Source organism: Tursiops truncatus, chromosome 2 (genome assembly GCF_011762595.2).
Source record: "Tursiops truncatus isolate mTurTru1 chromosome 2, mTurTru1.mat.Y, whole genome shotgun sequence".
Lineage (NCBI taxonomy): Eukaryota > Metazoa > Chordata > Mammalia > Artiodactyla > Delphinidae > Tursiops > Tursiops truncatus.
Genome location: NC_047035.1, coordinates 10,738,472 through 10,756,202, shown reverse-complemented (window position 1 = coordinate 10,756,202; position 17,731 = coordinate 10,738,472). Strand labels below are relative to the sequence as shown.

Below are 17,731 nucleotides of genomic sequence, written 5' to 3'. Positions count from 1 at the left end.
CACCTCCCATGACTGTACAGGGGAGGACGGAACAAATCAGTGTGTGGTCCACGTGGAAGTGCTTTGAAAAGTAGAAAAGTCCTACTAGAAAAAAAGTCCTAGTAGAAAAATGACACGTACCCTCTCAGGTGTGTATGGGGTTGGTGGGTGAGTGGGATGACAGCTGATGTCACAGCAGCGCCCCCTGCAGTTCCTTGTAAGTACCAGTCTTTCCCCTCCAGGTTCAAAGAGCGTGTACTGCAGACCCCAAACGACCTTCTGGCTGCTGGCTTCGAGGAGCACAAGTTCCAAAACTTCTTTAATGCTGTGAGTTAAGCTGGGCACGACAGCTGAGGGGCCAGGTCCTCCCTCGCTGGCAGAGCAGACAGGAGCGGGCACTGGCCGGAGTCCCCTCACCGCCCAGGGCTCTGTGGTTGCGCCCCTCTGGCTCCTCCCAGCTGGGGAAGGGCTGAGGGTTGCTTCCTGCTTGTGGGGACATCGAGGGAACAGGGAGCCCAGGGCCCTGCCGTCTCTCTGGGAGGAGGTACCTCCTTTGGGGCACTAGCTCTCAGGCTGGAAACTTCCCCCAGCCTCCTTCCGCCCCTCCCCTCTCCACCCCATTCCCCGGACCCCACTAGTGAAGGCGGTGGGGTTGGAAGACTGTCAGTTTTGAATCTGTAAATAAGAATTGCAACCACGGCAATGAGGAGGGAGACTAACCGCTGCTCCTTAGACGTGACTCCGGGCTGAGGGACTCACTACAGAATCTCTCTAACCCTGTTACCGAGCTTTGGCGGGATCTGATTGATTGATTTTGGCGCCTCAACTTGAGGATTTGAAGATGGAAATGCCCGTGGAGGGAGGGGCGGGGTTTGCCCGTCCCCTGGCTGAGGGCCCAAGGGCTGCAGTTTTACAGTGTGGTAGAGCTCGTGGAGAAGGACAGCTCTGTGTCCAGCCTGCTGAAGGTGTTCAACGACCAGAGCTCCTCGGACCAAATCGTGCAGTTCCTGCGCCTGCTCACGTCAGCCTTCATCAGGAACCGCGGAGACTTCTTCCGACATTTCATCGATGAGGAGATGGACATCAGAGACTTCTGCACTCATGTAGGTCCTCGGGGCCCAGGCTTTGGGGACTCGGCCTCTGGCCCTGGGCTCCGCTCTCATCCCTCTCTCCGTAGGAGACTTTAGCACCAGCATTCCCTAACCAGGGGACCTGGATGTCATGTCTACATTGCAATTCAAAGAGCACTAGGTTAGCAAGCCGGAACACATCCTCCTTCTGCCCAAACTGTGTGGCTTTGGGCAAGTCACTTTCCCTCTCTGGGCCTCAGATTTCTCATCTGAGGAATAAGGGCTTTGGACTAGACTGTTCACAAAATTACAGAGTAGCAACCCCAGAGCTTAAGCACTGCGCCACCAGGGAAGTCCTTCCCAGGCCTTCTTCTTGCCCGGCAGTCATCAGCAGGAGCTAAGTGGCAGCTGCCCTGGTTATTGGGACTCAGTAGGCAGCTTGTGTCTCCACTGACTCAGCCACTCGCTCACCCAGCCCTCTGTAAGCACGTAAGCTTGAAATCCCTTTATGATAAAGTCCCTTTCTGCTGAGATTGACTTTGTGCATTAGGAAGCCCAAGCTGAAAAACTCCTGCCCCCCTTTCCAGATTCTTCCAAGTAGTGTCCTCTTCTCACAACTAGGGGGTCCAGAATCAAAAAGATCTAGATTCAAGCCTTGCAACTGTGGCAATGTCTATCTGTTACCTCCTCAGCGAGCCTGCGTTTCCTCCTCTGGAAAATGCAGATGTCAACATCTGCCTCACAGGTTGTTGTGGAGATTATTTCCCAGCGCAGAGGTTTTGACCTAGGACCACGAAAGCCAGGGTTGGACCTCTCACTTGTCCTCTGCGAGGCCTCCATCCTCAACTGGGTTGTTTTTTCATTGTGACCTTTGCAGGAAGTAGAGCCCATGGCCACGGAGTGTGACCACATCCAGATCACGGCCCTGTCCCAGGCACTGAACATTGCCCTGCAGGTGGAGTATGTGGACGAAATGGACACGGCCCTGAACCACCACGTGTTCCCCGAGTGTGCCGTCCCTTCCGTTTACCTGCTCTATAAAACGTCCCACTACAACATCCTTTATACAGCCGATAAACGTTAATTTTAGACCATGCAGTGGAGCCTGTCACCTAAAGGGACTGCGTTTTTTCTTTTTTCTTTTTCTTTTTTTTGCGGTACGCGGGCCTCTCACTGCTGTGGCCTCTCCCGCTGCGGAGTACAGGCTCCGCATGCGCAGGCTCAGCGGCCATGGCTCACGGGCCCAGCCGCTCCACGGCATGTGGGATCTTCCCGGACCGGGGCACGAACCCACGTCCCCTGCATCGGCAGGCGGACTCTCAACCACTGCGCCACCAGGGAAGCCCTACGGGACTGCATTCTGAATGGAACATTGCAGCTTTTCAATTTTTCTAAGCGATTTAGACTATAGTTAGAAAATGTACAGCCTTTTGGGCAAAGTCACTGGGAATAAGGTCTACTCACTATGGACTGGTGGTAACTTGGCGATATTTTTAATATTTATCTTCATGGAGGATCAAATGTTTTCTAACTCTGGGCTAGGAAGCCATATGCCCTGGCTCTACCCCAGTTCTGAGACCTTGCATAGGACACCTCCTCTCTCTGGGCCCAATTCTTCATCTGGAGGAGGTTCCTGCCAGTGTTGACATTCCATTGTGGTATAAAAATGGGGTCCTCTGGTTTATTTTCACCAGGGGCAGTGCCTCTCTGTAGGAGAAGAAAAGCCCAAGATCAGCTGTCTTGAGTGACTTACCAGTTCTATAAAAAATCAAGTCCAGTCAGCTGTTGGACTGGACTTGGGCACACGGTGAATTGAGGCCAATTTGAATGCGAGGGCTTCAGTGTACTTCCAAGCATTCATGACTGTTTTCTTACCCCTAACTTGAGGAAAAAGATACTTTTGTGCCAAAGTCTAGAAAGAGGCCTGTAGCCATCAGCGTGAAGCCCGAGTTGTCGGGCCCCTCTATCTCCCTCAGGGCCAGGACTGCCTGCTTTCTGGCGGGCAGCCCTGCAGGGTTCTGCCGCCAGCCCCACCTGGACAGACACTGAGAAAGCCTAAGGTCTGGGGCCAAGAAGGTGTCTCATCGTCCCCAACACATCCTGGAAGTAGAACATGGATCCTCAGCCAGGTGGAGACATCGATCAGCACGTGCAGCCGTAGACGCCAGCTGAGCAGCACACACAAGGTGTTTTGAGGCTGTCTTTGGCTTCCTCTCCCCTTCCCCCGCTTCTGTTTGGCTTATGGGCTGGCTAGAGGTTAGTGGGAAAGAACAGAGATAAGCCGAGGAGACTGGCCGTGGGGAGATCACCTCTGGGGAAACCGCCTGGTAGCCAAGAGCCCTGGCGCTTGCCAGTCTCCCTGTTCATCCACCTGGACGTATGCCCCTTAATAACCTCCTCACCTTGCTGCCTCAGGATCTCGAGGAGCCCTGGCTGGGCTGGGGCGCTGCCAGCAAGCTCTCTTCCTCTGGGAAGAAATGGAGAATGCAAGGGCGTGGAACTGCCTTCCTTAACCGAAGGCCTCACAGGTTCCATTCTGCAGGGGTTTGTTAGAACCTGTTGGTGCTGCAGTGCCAGGCTGTGGTGTCTGCCGACAGGCAAACTGTGCACCAGGAGGACTGGGTGACAGACTGCTCCCAACCCTTGTATGCAAATGTCAGATTGGTATCAGTCTTCCGCCTTTGTGAAAACTGATGTCAGGGTGCTTGTAATGCCAGGCAGGGACCCAGGTTCCCATACTGCCCTTGGCTGGAACTTGGACCCCAAGGGCTCAAGCTAAGTGACTGTCACTTTTTCACAGGAATGTAAAGCTGACCCTGATCTCTGATCACTGGACAGGAGTGCTGTGACAAGTACACTGTAAGAGTGGGGTAACATGTTACATGTTTTGTGAGTATCACGATCCCTGTTTCCAAACTGAAGGACACCGAGCTGAATCTTGGCTGCTCTGAGCAGTTGTGAGATGGGTCCTGGGCCTCCAGCTGGGCTCTCGAGCACAGTATAACCAGCACTGGCGGCCACTTAACTGCATTTGTAGCTTGTGTAGCATTCACAAAAGCAAAGCTTTCTCTTTGGCAGACAGGCTGGAGAAATTCCCCCTGAGGTGTGTCTGTGCTGTGTTTCCAGGCCGGAGAGCCTGCCAGTGCTCATGTGGGACCCTCTTCCCAAGAGAGATCCTATCAGTTTAGAATCAGAATGCCCAAGAGAGGCAGGCTGTTTTCATGACCTTCCTCTCTGCTCTCCCGTTTTTCATAAAACCATTGGGCAAACCCAAGCCACTGCTCTCTTCCCTTCACATCTGCCCTCAGATCTTGTCTCTGAAGGGAAAGCACTATGGAGGAAAGGAGTGGCAGAATTCAGAGAAGCTTTAAGTAACAAATGTAAAACCCAGTCACCCGTGGACACTGCCCTGCTTATGTACTGCAGCCAGTCACGCCCGCAATCACACTTCCTGGGTAATTCTTCACCCACCCCACAAAGCCTTCTCTTTGCAGACCAAAAGCTGGAAGGAAGGTTGCTTTCAGAGTTTGTCTTTACAACTGCACGTGTTACCTTCCTTCCAAAGGGAACTTTACAAACCAGTGCGAATATCTGGCAACAAAAACCACTGTCCTTGCTTTTGGTTCCTACTTTAAGCACAGAGTGGCTCTGCAGCCAGGCTGCCTGGGTTCAGATCTTCAGCTTTGCCACTAACTAGTTATATGACCTTGGCCAAGTCCCTTCACCTCCAAGTTCCAGTTCCCACATTAGTGGAATGGAGACAACACGTCACAGAATTATCGGTTCAAGTGGAACAAGATTACATGTGAAAACAATCGCAAGACCTGGCGCCTAGCGAGCGCCCTACAAGTGGGATGCTTCCCCCCACGGACCCTTCCCAGCGGGCTGCGGCAGAACACTGCAAGATGGGAAAACACGCCACCTTGGCAGTGGCACTGTGGTTTCCCAAACAGGGAAGAAGTCTAAGGACCAAACGCATTCCCGTGCTGAGCGGAAATAGGGGCAGGGGCTGTGGCTCAGTAAATGGTTCCCCAGGGGCCCCTTGTCCCGTGGGACGTAGGCCAGGCCCACAGCTTCCTCGGGCAATGGGTAAAAACATTTTCCTAGCATTAAAATGGTTTCCATGACAACTGTTCGTCCTGGCTTCTTAATAGTTGGTACCTGGTATGCACCAAAAATCAACACTGCTATCCTATGGGGCTTGTACGTGTGAGTGGACTAGCACGGGTAGGAGTGTCCTTGTTTAGTGAAAGGTCCAGACACTCAGGAAACTCTGTCCTTGGGCTGGGCTGGAGGTGCCAAAGGAACCACAGGCCTCACCAAAGCTTCACCTCATCAGGTCAGACAGCAAAACTGTCAGGGAGGCTGGCCCTATCTTTTAAAACCTAGCTCTTTAACATGTTACCCCACAAAAAGGAATTTGCTGTTAGAGGGCAAGGACATTAGTGGCTCTGTTTGGACTGTGCCAAGTATCCTCAGGCCTCTCATGGCTCAGGTGCTGCTAAGGGACCCTGACCCTGCGTATACTTCCACTGTATCATTTGGAAAATGGAGAGCCCCCCTGCCATCCTCTGATAGCTGTCACTCAGGAGCTTCACAGACTAGGGCTGTTTTCTTCTGCATTCTCCTCTCCCAGTCACTGGTGACACTGGGGAGACAGGCTCTGGCAACACTGCTGACTTTTAAAACCAAAGCAGTTTTCTGAACTTCCCTTGGGCCTACAAGGAAATACCCAAGGTTCTTATCCCAGCTCTGCCACTTGACTGCCGTGTGACCCTGAGCAAGTCTTAGCCACTCACAGTGAGCTTTCTCAACTGCAAAAGAGGGTACTCTAAGACTCATGTCCCAGGGCCTTGACGGAAAACCAGATGACAATCGAAGTAGATAAAAATACCTAACCAACACTCAGTGATACCTGAATCTGAGTTTAGGCCAACTACCCTGTTGCAGTTGCCCACAGGGACCGAGGGAACACAGCTGCCAACCATGAGGCCAAGGGAACGTCTGTTTAGAAGCCCAGACTTAGCTGTGCAGAAATCAGTGCTTCTCCCATGACTGTGGCTACTCACCCAGGCTGACCCGGAGGAAGCTGCGGTGGCGCCGGGAGGTCTCGGGTTCCCTCAGCACATATTTACACCAGGCCCTGATCTAAGTGCAAGGGCTGCAAGGAGTAATAAGCAGCTTCTGCCCGCAGGGAGCTCAGCAAGGTGCCGGAGGCCAGTGTGGCAAGTGCCGTGAAGAGGGTGAGCCTGGGTACTGTGGGAGCTCACGAGAGGAACACATCACCTCCTGGGTCTCAGGGGCCAGCAGTGCTCAGGGGCAGGAAAAGGCAAACAGGCCAAGGAAAAGCTTGGACAAAGGCTCAGGGCAAAAGAATGGGGGCGTGAGACCGTGGGCAGCAACCGGTTCTGTCACACAGAGGAAGGAAGCAGAGAGACGAGGCTGGAGAGACTGGCCAGGGCCAGATCCCAGGTGCCTCACAGCCAGACTCAGCAGACTGCTCCTGGCTTCCCCACACGTGGCTCTGTGATGTCACGGAAGCTGTGTTCTCTTGGAAGCCGGCAATCTCTTCCCTGCCCACCTCCCAGCGAGGCTAAGACAAGACAGCAGCTGTGAGGTAGAGCTAAGGAGCTGTTAGGATTCTTCTGTGGAGAAAAACGGGAACACACGTTGCGGACCCAGGCAGAAATGACTTTACAGTGATCTGCGAAGCTCACCAGCCTCTCGCTCTATCCACACCGTGCAGCGGAGTGAGACACACCCCGCGTGCATCCTGCAGCCAGAGGACTATGACTGTGTCCCCATATCCTGGCTAAAAACTCAAGAAAATGCGCTGGTTCTGACCACTGTTTTTAATTGAGGAAATCAAGTTAACCATACAAGGAGCCTGTAAACACTGGAACGCAGAAATATATAAGCTGCTGTACATAGAATTCGTACTGTGAAACAACACAGATCTGCATGAGGTCTCTCCTGCTGTGGGAGGTGGTGTGTTCAAGAGGGAGATTTTTGTAACTGGGGCTGACAGTGGCGTGAAGTCAAAGGTGCGAAGGTTTTCCGTACAACCAGAGGACACAGACACAACGTGCGGTCACCAGCAGACCCTGACCTGGGGGGCAGTTAGCCTGCACTTGTGCTTGGCCGTGGCTGTTCCTGCTGCTGCTCTTTCGGCTTCTTCTTCTTCTTCTTCTTCTGTTTGGAGAGGCAGCTCAGCGCGGACTCGCCGTTTCTTGGGGTGGACACGAGCTCGGGCAGCTTGCCAGACTGAGTGGGATACCTGGTTTTCAGGTCATCCTTAAACAACGGTTGGGAGAGTAAATGGCGCAGCTCCTTCTTCAGGACTTTCGTCTGCTTTTGTCGCCGACGCTCTTCTTGCTGGTCAACTTTTCCTCCTTGAAACACAATTCAAAATAGATCATGTTTACTATGACCTGTAGGAGCATTCTGTGTCCCCTGATGGATAACACTTGTGATAAGAAATGTTCTGGGACTCTTGGGGAGGAAAGCTCTCTGCAGAAACTAGTGTTGGCTAACTTCCAACACAGTTTAGGAGAACCACTCAGGGCCACTCTGTCCTTTACTCCTCCAAAAACCCCTCTAAGACAGGAATTACCTTTATTTTACAGTTGAGGAAATCCAGGTCACTTGCTGAAGGTCACAGAGCTAGCCGCCAAATTGAGATTACTCCTCCAGTCTCCTGACCTGAAGATCACTTTTCTTCCTATGACCCACCCACTGGTTGCCTGGAATTTGGTGACTGGACGGCTACAAACCCCTCAGGAGACAGTGAAAGCCACCTATGCAGCCCAGCCCCCCTGCATCTCCCCACCAGCGCTGTAACTGCACCTGCAGACGCGGACATGGCCAGAGGGCTGCACGCCAGCCTGGCCTCAGGAAGGGAAGCCAGGGCCTCACATCACAGCCCTAGCCCCAAGCCTGAGCTACCAGGAGGACCACTGACTGTCATCGAGCCTAGTGATTTGGTTCCTGGCTTCCATGCTGAGCAGAGAGCAGTTAAGCCTGCCTCTGAATTTGTTGGCTTTGGCACCGAGATGCCAACACCTCAGCTGAGCTGCCCACTTGTGGGGTGGAAAGGGCACTGGACCTAATTCTGGTGTTAGTTCTAGATGTGGTTCTACCACTTCTTAAGAGTCAGGAGCTTTCCCAGAGCAAGGACCACACAGATTCATCCCTGAATCCTTAGTCTCTGGCCTAGGTTCGGAGCAGGGGCTCAGTCAACACCCGGTGCTGGAGCTGCTTCCCTGCACAAATTGCTTCTGTGAGCCTCTAGTTCCCAAATGTAATAACAATTCCTGCTCTGTTTACATCATGAGGCTGGAGAAGATCAAATGAGATGATGACAGAAGTGCTTTGTCAGCTTGGAAGACAGGTGACAATAAATAACTTAAAATGTACCCAACACTTTCTATTTGCCAGGCACGGTTATAAGCACTTTATCCTCATTAACTCAAGCCATCTTTGCAACCCCATGAGGTAGGTAGGTACTTTACGACCTGCGTTTTATAAATGAGGACAGCCTAGGTACGACAGAGAGGTTAAATAACTTGACCCGGTCACACAGCTAGTTAGGGATGAGGCAGCAGTCAATCACATGCAGCCTGGCCACAGAGCCTGCCCTGACATCACTGTACTCCACTGCCTCTCCACACGAGGGGTGGAACTATAGGCTCCGGACAAACGATGACAGAAGCAGACCAAGGCTGAGGGCTTTAGGCTCATCTGAGATTAGGGCCTGTCACGAAGAAGGAAAAGGCGCCCTGCCGATTTTGATAGGACCCATGGTGGTGGGGAGGTTCCAACAGACAGAAGCTGAAGGGAAAAACGAAAGATACAAGCTGAATGAACCCTTCCTCAAGTCCGTCTCGCCCCTTACCCTTATACATTTCTTCTTCCAGCTCAATCTCAAGGGCAGCCGCCGCCTGCTCAATCCAAGAATTGTGCAGACAAGCCTGGAAGTTGCGATACTCAGCTTTTTCAATCTGTCGAGCTAAACGGATTCGTTCCTAGAGGAAAGGAACAGAAAGTATTCATCTGACAGAGGATTCAGGGTTCTGGGAAGAAAAGTCTCATTTAAGTTGTGTTTTTAAACAAGCTCTTGAGATCAGTGTTCAGTGAGATGCACCTCAGCTCCCATCACAATGCATCTGCTTTGGTTCCTGATGAAAGCACAGAGGGCAACTGCTCCTTGTGAGCGTGTTCACACGAACCACAAGAGCTGGCTTTCCAAACCTGCTCGAACAGCCCCTCTTCTTGGCAGCCCACCTCCGTCAGACTCCCGAGCTACACGTGCCAAAGGGAACTGTTTCCGCAGACACCGCAGCTGGCTTCCATAGCTGAGCTGAGACCTGGAGACACCCCGAGAGCCCTCAGTTAGGGCCCCGCTCTCACTCACAGGGACAACACAGAACTGTCACAGAACTTCCATCCCCTCTTCCACACTGTCCTCTGCCAAAAACATTTCCGTGCTCCTTCTCCTGGGTTCTGGGTTCAGACCGCAGCGACAGGATACAGCAGGAAAATGGGAAGGATCTTGTGATATAGGGAAAAGAGCCACGGGAAGCCAGGGTGGCTCCTAATCCCCTCTGCTTTCCCCACCGCTCCATCTCACCTCCTGCCCTATTTCCCTGCACAGCTAACAGTCCTTTCGAGCCAGAGGAGCCAGCAGAGCTTGAACCATTCCTTGCTTTTTGCTCCCCCAATTCCTGGAAGTCCATCCCTTCTTCACCCCTTCACATCTCTGCCTGCAGGAGGCTTGGAGGAAACTAAATCTCCTACCAATGTTACCATATACCCACCAGTCCACAGTGCTCCATTTGTACCTGAACTTCAGCCAGACTCAACCTGCCTCACGAGCCAGTGGATTTCTATGGAAGAGAACCCACCCTGTTTTGGTGCCTGACACGCTGCAGCCCATAATAAGCAGCACCCACTCAGGGAATGTTTATTGAGTTAAAAATAAACCCCCGAAGGTAGGAATTACAGGCATCTGCTTCAGGGATGTGACAGCACATCCCTGAAGTTTCTGCCTCAGCACGACACACTGACCTCACTTCCCTATAACCCTCCATCCAAAGGCATGTCCAGACAGCCATGCTCACTGCCCTTGTCCATGGGGGCGGGGGGGGGGGGTGGTGGTGGTGGAGGTTTCAGGGGCGGAGGGAAGGAAGGGTTCATGAAGAAAACTCCTCCCACTCTGGCCACTCGCCCTATCCCCCCTTCTGCCAGACACAGTGCCCCCCACCCATTTCTTTTTTTTTTTTACAAATCTCCCTGCTTAGCTATTGGCAGAACTACTAACTAGTTTCCAAGGGTGGTACTGCAAGAATCTCACAGCAAAGTGAGGGAGCAGCCGAATCCCTCCCCTCATTAGCACTAGGCTTCGAACTTTTCTTTTTACCTTGACTGCATCCATGTACTTTGTCTGCACAGGGAACAGCGGGATGTCCTCATCTTTCTTAAGGGTTCTGTAGATCTTCTTAAAGTTGATCACGTCCTCAGGCCCAACCAGCATCAGGCTGAGGCCTTCACTGGTGGCACGAGCAGTTCGACCGCTTCGGTGGACATAAATCTCCGAGGTACGAGGGACCTGCCAAAGGAGGAACTGGGAGGTCATCGTGGCTGTCACCAAGCACTGCTCTTCCCCTCAAGGCCAACAACCCAAGGCTGGACCCTCCCCCCTCTCAGCCAGGCAGCTAGAAACCTCTCCAGCACTGTGGGCAGATCCAGCCCTTGTCCCTAAGTCTCACATCCAAACTGTCCCAGGTTTAGCCCATTCACTGTGCAGGCTCTGCCCCCTGCCCTGGTTCAGGTCGTCATGACCATTCAACTGGACAATGGCAGTCACTTCTTATTTGGCCTCCAGTCCTGCCACTGCCCCCCTGACCCAACCCAAAGCTGCCAGTGTCATCTTCCTGAGTCAAAGCTCTGACCATCATAACCCCTCTACCTAAAGAAACTCTAATGGTTCTTCATTAACTCTGCATGGATGGTTGATGATGGTAATCATAAGCAACATTTATTAAATAATTACAATGTGCCAGGCAATTCTAAGCACTCTGCATGTATTACTACCCCATTTATCCCTCAACAACAATAACGTGAAATAGATGCTTTCAGGATTATCCATGTTATAGACCGGGAAACTGAAACACACAGATGTTAAGCAATTTCCCCTAAGTTACCCAACTAAATGGTGGAGCCAGGATTCGAAATGAAGCAGTCCAGCTCTAAAGACCATGCTAACGCCTGGGCTCTGCTGCCTCTACTCCAATAAAATCTGGATACATTATCCACAGATAATGTGGCACGGCAGCCGACAACCCCTCCGTTCCCACACCCACGGCACACACCAGTAACCAAGAGCAGTCTCCTCCACTGAGCCCCGACAAGGCTCAGTATCTTTTCCAATGCAGTGCTCCAAGCACGATTATCAGTGGTTCGTAATGGTGTGGGAAATGATGCCTTCTTCACTTTCCTCTTCTAACATACATACACACATAACATCCTCTTCTTCTCACTCCCTGTCAGCTGCCCCCTTCCACGTTTTCCCCTTCTCCTTCCTTCTCTACCTCTACACGCCCAAATCCTCTCCATCCGTAAATGCCAAGCATCATTTAGAAAGCACTTTCCAACCTCCTAACCTCCCAAACTAGCAGTTATCTCTCTCTCCGATTTTATTCTGCAGCTTTCTAATATCTTCTGCCTTAAATTCTGGGCAAGGTCATCTCACGTCCTCTGGTGGATGTGATACTTCTTAGGGGCTAGAACGGTATTTTGTTAGCTCATTTAATTGTGATAACCCTATGGCGCAGGTAGCATTATTACTCCCAATTTACAAACGATGACATTGAAAGCAGAGATACGGAGTAACATGCCGAGAGCTAACCCGCTAGGCAGCAGCCGAGAAGCACTCGAGCGCTGGAAGCGCGGCTCTGCAGCCCGCACGCCTGACGGCTGCTCTAGGCTAACCTTTACCAGGCACACGCGCTGATCCTCATGTCAGTATCAACAGCGTCTAACGTTCAGGAAGTGCCACCTGGCTTTCGAAACTCCTCACGCATAACTTACTTCACCTTAATAAGAACTTGAGGAGTCGATACTGTAATAACCGCCGTTTAACAAATGAAGAAACTGAGGCACAAAGAGACTAAGTAACTTGCTCAAGGTTGCACAGCTGGGATTTAAGCCCAGGCAGGACTTAGTTACCACACTCTTCTATTCTCTACAAGCAGGGTAATCATTTTACATGCTGAACTTATTATGTCCATTTCATGGAAGAAACTAAGACTCTAACCTGCCCATATTAAGTAGCCTGCCCAAGTCAAAAAGAAAGGGGCTATCTGATATTTGACATCAGACAGTGTCGAGAGGTTTTGGAGGATAACTCTCACCACAGTGTTCTGAAAGTGGCAGCAGCCAGTTGGTCACCGGACGCTCGTGGTATTCTCTGTTGCATGAGGCCTTGGGACCAACAATTCCTCCTCCCTCCCTCAACCCTTGCTTTAAAAATTCCCCACTCAATGTTAGGAGATGCCTACAAATTCCCTAATGTCCCTACCTGGTAATGGATGACATGCTGGACTTTAGGAATATCCAGGCCCCGAGCTGCCACATCTGTCGCCAGGAGAACACAACTGTGGCGGAGAGAGAAAGCTCATTAATAACGACTAACGGCTGTCATTAGTCAAATTCTTACCACCAACTGAGTACTCTAAACACGACTGCTTACGGACACTCTACGAGACGATACTATTACACATCTCCCTTAGACAGACAAAGAAGCTGAGGCTCAGAGATTAACTTCCCAAGGTATATATATGGCTACTCAGTAGCGGAGCCAGGATCCAAACCTGGGTTTCACTGGCCGCAATCGACAAGCCACACTCCGCAATAATAAAGACTACCTCAAGTGCATTAAATGGGGCCATACTCTAGGTCGGTGACCTCATCTCCTATCACCCTCCCACTTAATTCCCTCCAGTCACACAGGCGTCCTTGCTCTCCTCGCTCTTCCTCAAACATGCCAAACCTGCTCTTACCTCCCAGCCTGTGCACTTAGTGCACCTTAGGCCATAAAGGTCTTCCTCAGATATTCACATTTCCTTACTTTCTTCCACTCTCTGCTCAAATCTCACCTTATGAGAAAAGCCTCCCAGACCACACACCCACAGTCTGCACAACTCCCTATACAACTTTACTTCTTAGCACTTAGCACCACTTGACAAACTGTATACTTACTTTTCAGTTTATTACCTCTGTCCCCTGGGATGTAAACTCCACGAGAGCAAGGACTTTGCACTACTCACTATTCTATTACCAGCCCCTAGAACAGTGCCAGGTTCACCGCAAGCATTTAATAATATGTACTGGGTGATGTTTCTTAATGTATGTGTAGTTTGAGGGGAGTCAAAAGCACCTGAGGTATGTCTTAAAAACTAAAGATTTTAGGCCCTTCAGGGTCCCCACTTCCTGCATCTCTGAGATAGGGCTGCGGAATATGATGCAAACTAAAGTTTGTAAAATATTAAACCACCATTCTAAGTCAAGGTGAGCAAATTTCTTCTGTAAAGGGCCAGAGAGTAAACTATTTTTGGCTTCACGGGTGATGTCTGTTGAAACTACTCAACTCTGCCATTATAGCACAAGAACAGCTATAGACGATACATAAATAGGCCTCGCTGTGTTCCGATAAAACTTTACCAATAAAAACAGGCAACAAGCCAGATCTGGCCCATGGGCTATAGTTTGCCAACTCCTGATCCAATGAACCACTAACTCTACTTACTAACATTGAGAGGGAAGTGAACCACTTGTTCTTGAAACTAATCTGTAACCGGTAACCTGAGAAAACAATGTGGGCAGAAACCAGTTTAATGTCCAGCTTCCCAGGCCCTCATTTTGACAGTCTGCACCGTGCTGCCTGCCTGACCATCAGTCTGGCCCAAAAGCAGATGGACATGACAGCATGAGCTCCACAGTCTGACAGGCCGGTCTGAGGCCCAGCTCTACCACTTCCAAGCTGAGAAACCTTGGGCAAGCTTATGTGCTTTTCTAGACCTTACTTTTTTTATCTATAAAATAAGAATAATGACAAGTGGTTAAGTATTAAAGCTAACATTTAGCAAGCTCATACCATGTGCCAAGCACTGTTCTAAACACTTCAAATGCATAAATTCACTTACTCCTCAGAGCAACCCTCTGCCATAACTTTTATTATTATACTGATTATGAGAAAACTGAAACACGAAGAAGTAATCTGACCAGCTAGAAGTGACACAGCCAGGATGTGATCTCAAGCAGTCCGCTTCCAGTCTGTGCTCTTAACCATGATTCTATTCTTCTCGAGGATGTTAGAAGTGAATGAATGTAATAATGTATCTAAAATGCAAGCACAATACTTAATCTATTGTTAAGTGTTCAATAATAATAGGTATTATTGTCACCATTACTCATTATTAAAGAAGTTTCTGTTGGGTATTACCAGCAACCAAATGTACTAGATGAGAGTGAGCCTGCCTCACGCTGTGCAAAAAAAAAAAAAAAAAGGCTACCTTCTACGATAAGGCTCCCATGAGAGAAGGTAGCTTCCCACCATCCTGGCGACATAGACCCAATGGCTAATCTGTGGACAGGCCTGACTTACTCCTCCAGACGGGCAAACTGCTCCAGGTTTCTGAGCCTCTGCTTCTGGTGCATGCAGGCATGTAGGGTCAGCGGCATGACATCCAGGACTTTGAGGAGCCCAGAGAGGCGTTTGATGCAGGAGATACTGTTGGCAAACACTAAGGTGCGGCCTGGATACTGCATCAGGAAGTAGTACAGATATAAGTCTTTCTCATCAGTCTCACAGTGGATCTTGGTCTCTGTCAGTGTCTCTGCCGTGGCCTCCTTTCTTGTAAGGTCGATGACCTTGGGCTTGCCCCGCATGCCAATCTTCTGCATGAGGAGGTCAAGTTTGGCAGACCTGTCCATTTTCTTGGCGTGCTTCTTGTGAAGGACTCGAGCAGGAGCTTGATGTACCAGGGTCAGCGTGGCCGAGAAAACAAGCGTCTGTCTCTTCGGGTTGTACTGGGCATCACTGAGCATCTCTAGCAGCTGGGAGAGCTCAGCAAAGTGGCCTTTCTCAACCATGCGGTCAGCCTCATCGACCACCAGGCACCTACAGATCCAGACAGACCCACATCACCTGGTCAGCAGCAGGTAAGAGGAGTCCCCCACGGCATATACTCTACCGCCCCACCACCCCCAGGGCCCTCAGCTAACCCCCCTCACACATGCTCAGCTTTCTAAAGGCCCAAGTCTGGCTAGTGCCACACCAGGGCACTTTGTAACAGGGAGAAGGCATTGCACACTGTGCCATGTCACCTCAGGTCCACTTCAGAACGGGGGCTGCGGGAAAGGGGAGGCACTGTTTCTCACCTGAGCTGCCGAAGGTTGCTCAAATGAGGGTGCTTTTCTTTAACTAGCTCCCACAGCCGGCCTGGAGTGGCAATCACAATCTCAGGCTGACGGTTCAGCATCCTCTGCTGTTTCTGTGTGGACATTCCACCAACCAAAATAGCAGTTTTAATGCCTGTGGTACACAAAACATAAGGGACACTGTTATTCAGACTGATTGCTTATTTCTTCCAACGCTGACACAGGTGCCCCCAGAATAGTAAAGGCTGCGAGTCACCAGCACAGCTCCCCTCTCCAGGGGAGTGCTAAGAGCTCGCCTGCCCTGTTGATGCCATTGCTAGAGGGCTTACCAGGTCTTCTATGATCTAGGCCCTGACTATTTCCCCAACCTCATTTTTTTCTACTCTTTCCCCTCCAACCACACCAGTAGGGCTGGATTTGAACCCAGGCATGGTGACATCCAAAGCTCTGGAAAAAATGAGCAGTGGTGCACCACAGTGCTGGGAAAGATGTAACTTGTAGCTGTGACACACCTCCCCTAGGAGTTCCTGCCCATGCCCCTCAATTAAAATTAAACTGAATCTCCTCTGATGGTTAGTGTTCTCTTCTCCTCTCTAGTGGAGGACTTTGCAAGGTAGCCAGTATGGAAGGAACACAAAGGGTCAGGCAAGCAAAGTGCTTAGTAAAGTGCCTTGTAAGATACAGTCAGAGCTTGACAAGTAACTGCTCCTTTTACTATAAAATTGAAACCCCGACTCTGCAGCCTTTCCCAAAGAATTCCCTGAAAAAGTTAAGTTCTAATGCCCGAAGGCAAGAGTCAGCAAACTTTTCCAACAGTAAACATTTCTGGCTCTGTGGGCTAAATGGTCTCTGTACAATTACTATACCTCTATTCCACTCGGCACTGGTGATGCAAAAGTGACCATAGACGTATGTAAGTAAGTGGGTGTGGCAGCACTTTATTTTAAAAAAAAAAAAACCCACAAAAACCCAAACAGTGGTTTGCCAAACGCTGCCCCAAGTATCTACTGTATCCAATAAGTTAACTAATTTCCTACGCAGCTAGAATAGCATTCGCTATGTGTTATCCTTGGGAGAATAAAGAATGTGTCACTCAAACAGTTTTCTGTCGGGCTTAATTCTCTGGCAGAAGAGAAAGGTTCCCTCTAGAGGGCGGGCACAGCTGATTCACCTCTGCCACCCCAGCTACTGGAATCCTTTCAGGCAACATTTATTAAACGGAATTAAACCTCACTTGTAAACTTGGCCACAGCATCAATGTGTTGTTTGACTTGAACGGCTAGCTCTCGAGTGGGAGTCAGAACCAGTCCAAGCAGAGGACGCCTTGGATGTGCAATTCTGCCACCCAATTCTTGTTTTAACTTTCTAGTCTGCTCTTCATCAAGCTTCTCCTCCTTGTTTTCATCCTGTTTGGGAATGGGCGTCTCCCTGATCGGGGAAGAAGGTCCTTCACCGGCATCATCATCATCACAGGAGGGCAGCACCTGGTTTGAGACTGTGGCTCCAATCTTGGCTCTTGCCTGGCCGGGTGGTGCTCTAGCCTTCGCTCCAGCCTCACTGGGCAGTGCTTCACCCTCAATTCCAATCTCAACAGGCAGAGCTCCAGACTCAGTTCCAGCCCTGCCTGGTGATCCCATCTCAACTCCAGCCTCATTACTGGTCTCCCCAGGCGGTGCTCCTGTGTTACTTAGAGCTGGGATAGGCTTCTTCCTCACCTGCCACTGCAGCACTGCATGAATCACTGGAATGGCAAAGGCAAGAGTTTTCCCACTTCCTTAGAAGCAAAACAAAAAACAAACAAAAACAGTGTGAATCAACAGATGTACATACTTTTGCCTGATTCTATCCTTTACACCGAATAAGGGACCCTGAAATAGCCAAGTGCCACCCTGACCAATCCAAAGCTCCTTCTACCCTATACAGGTATGGTACCCCTACAGCACTGCAACCAGAGGGCACCTGTAATTAGGAGTCTGAGGAAAAGTCTGACAGACTGGCATTGCGGGCTGAGGTCACCAATAAACTACAGACAAATGTCCAAACAATGAAACCCTAAAGAGATGGGCAAGTTTTGTGCGTGCGTGCGTGCGTGCGTGTGCGTGTGCGTGTGCGTGTGTGTGTGTGTGTGTTGCTGTTGTACAGGAACACAAAATTGAAGGGTAAGGAATGGAAATCTGTATAATACTTTCCCAAAACCTTTCTCTGGTGGGGAAGGAGGGAGTAAAAGAAAATTTTCGTAGTTT

At 50.4% G+C, this 17,731-nt stretch overlaps 2 protein-coding genes across 5 annotated transcripts in view; one reads left to right on the top strand and one right to left on the bottom strand.

Annotated features, from left to right (window-relative positions):
• The window catches only part of OTUB2 (OTU deubiquitinase, ubiquitin aldehyde binding 2), a 35,581-nt gene extending 18,332 nt beyond the window's left edge, over positions 1-17,249 (top strand). For 2 of the 3 annotated variants that reach the window (XM_073800085.1, XM_019918616.3), the window contains exons 4-6: positions 222-306; positions 888-1,082; positions 1,927-17,249. In XM_073800085.1, the coding sequence (XP_073656186.1) occupies positions 222-306; positions 888-1,082; positions 1,927-2,133 (487 nt within the window). In that variant the 3' untranslated portion in view covers positions 2,134-17,249. The remainder of the gene's footprint in view (positions 1-221; positions 307-887; positions 1,083-1,926) is intronic. The other variant, XR_012329859.1, reaches the window with a different exon arrangement.
• The window catches only part of DDX24 (DEAD-box helicase 24), a 19,662-nt gene continuing 8,814 nt past the window's right edge, over positions 6,884-17,731 (bottom strand). Inside the window, exons 4-10 of one of the 2 annotated variants that reach the window (XM_033850677.2) lie at positions 16,723-17,262; positions 15,489-15,642; positions 14,713-15,228; positions 12,628-12,703; positions 10,468-10,656; positions 8,944-9,073; positions 6,884-7,441 (exon numbers count right to left, since the gene is read on the bottom strand). In XM_033850677.2, the coding sequence (XP_033706568.1) occupies positions 7,170-7,441; positions 8,944-9,073; positions 10,468-10,656; positions 12,628-12,703; positions 14,713-15,228; positions 15,489-15,642; positions 16,723-17,262 (1,877 nt within the window). In that variant the 3' untranslated portion in view covers positions 6,884-7,169. The remainder of the gene's footprint in view (positions 7,442-8,943; positions 9,074-10,467; positions 10,657-12,627; positions 12,704-14,712; positions 15,229-15,488; positions 15,643-16,722; positions 17,263-17,731) is intronic. The other variant, XM_033850678.2, reaches the window with a different exon arrangement.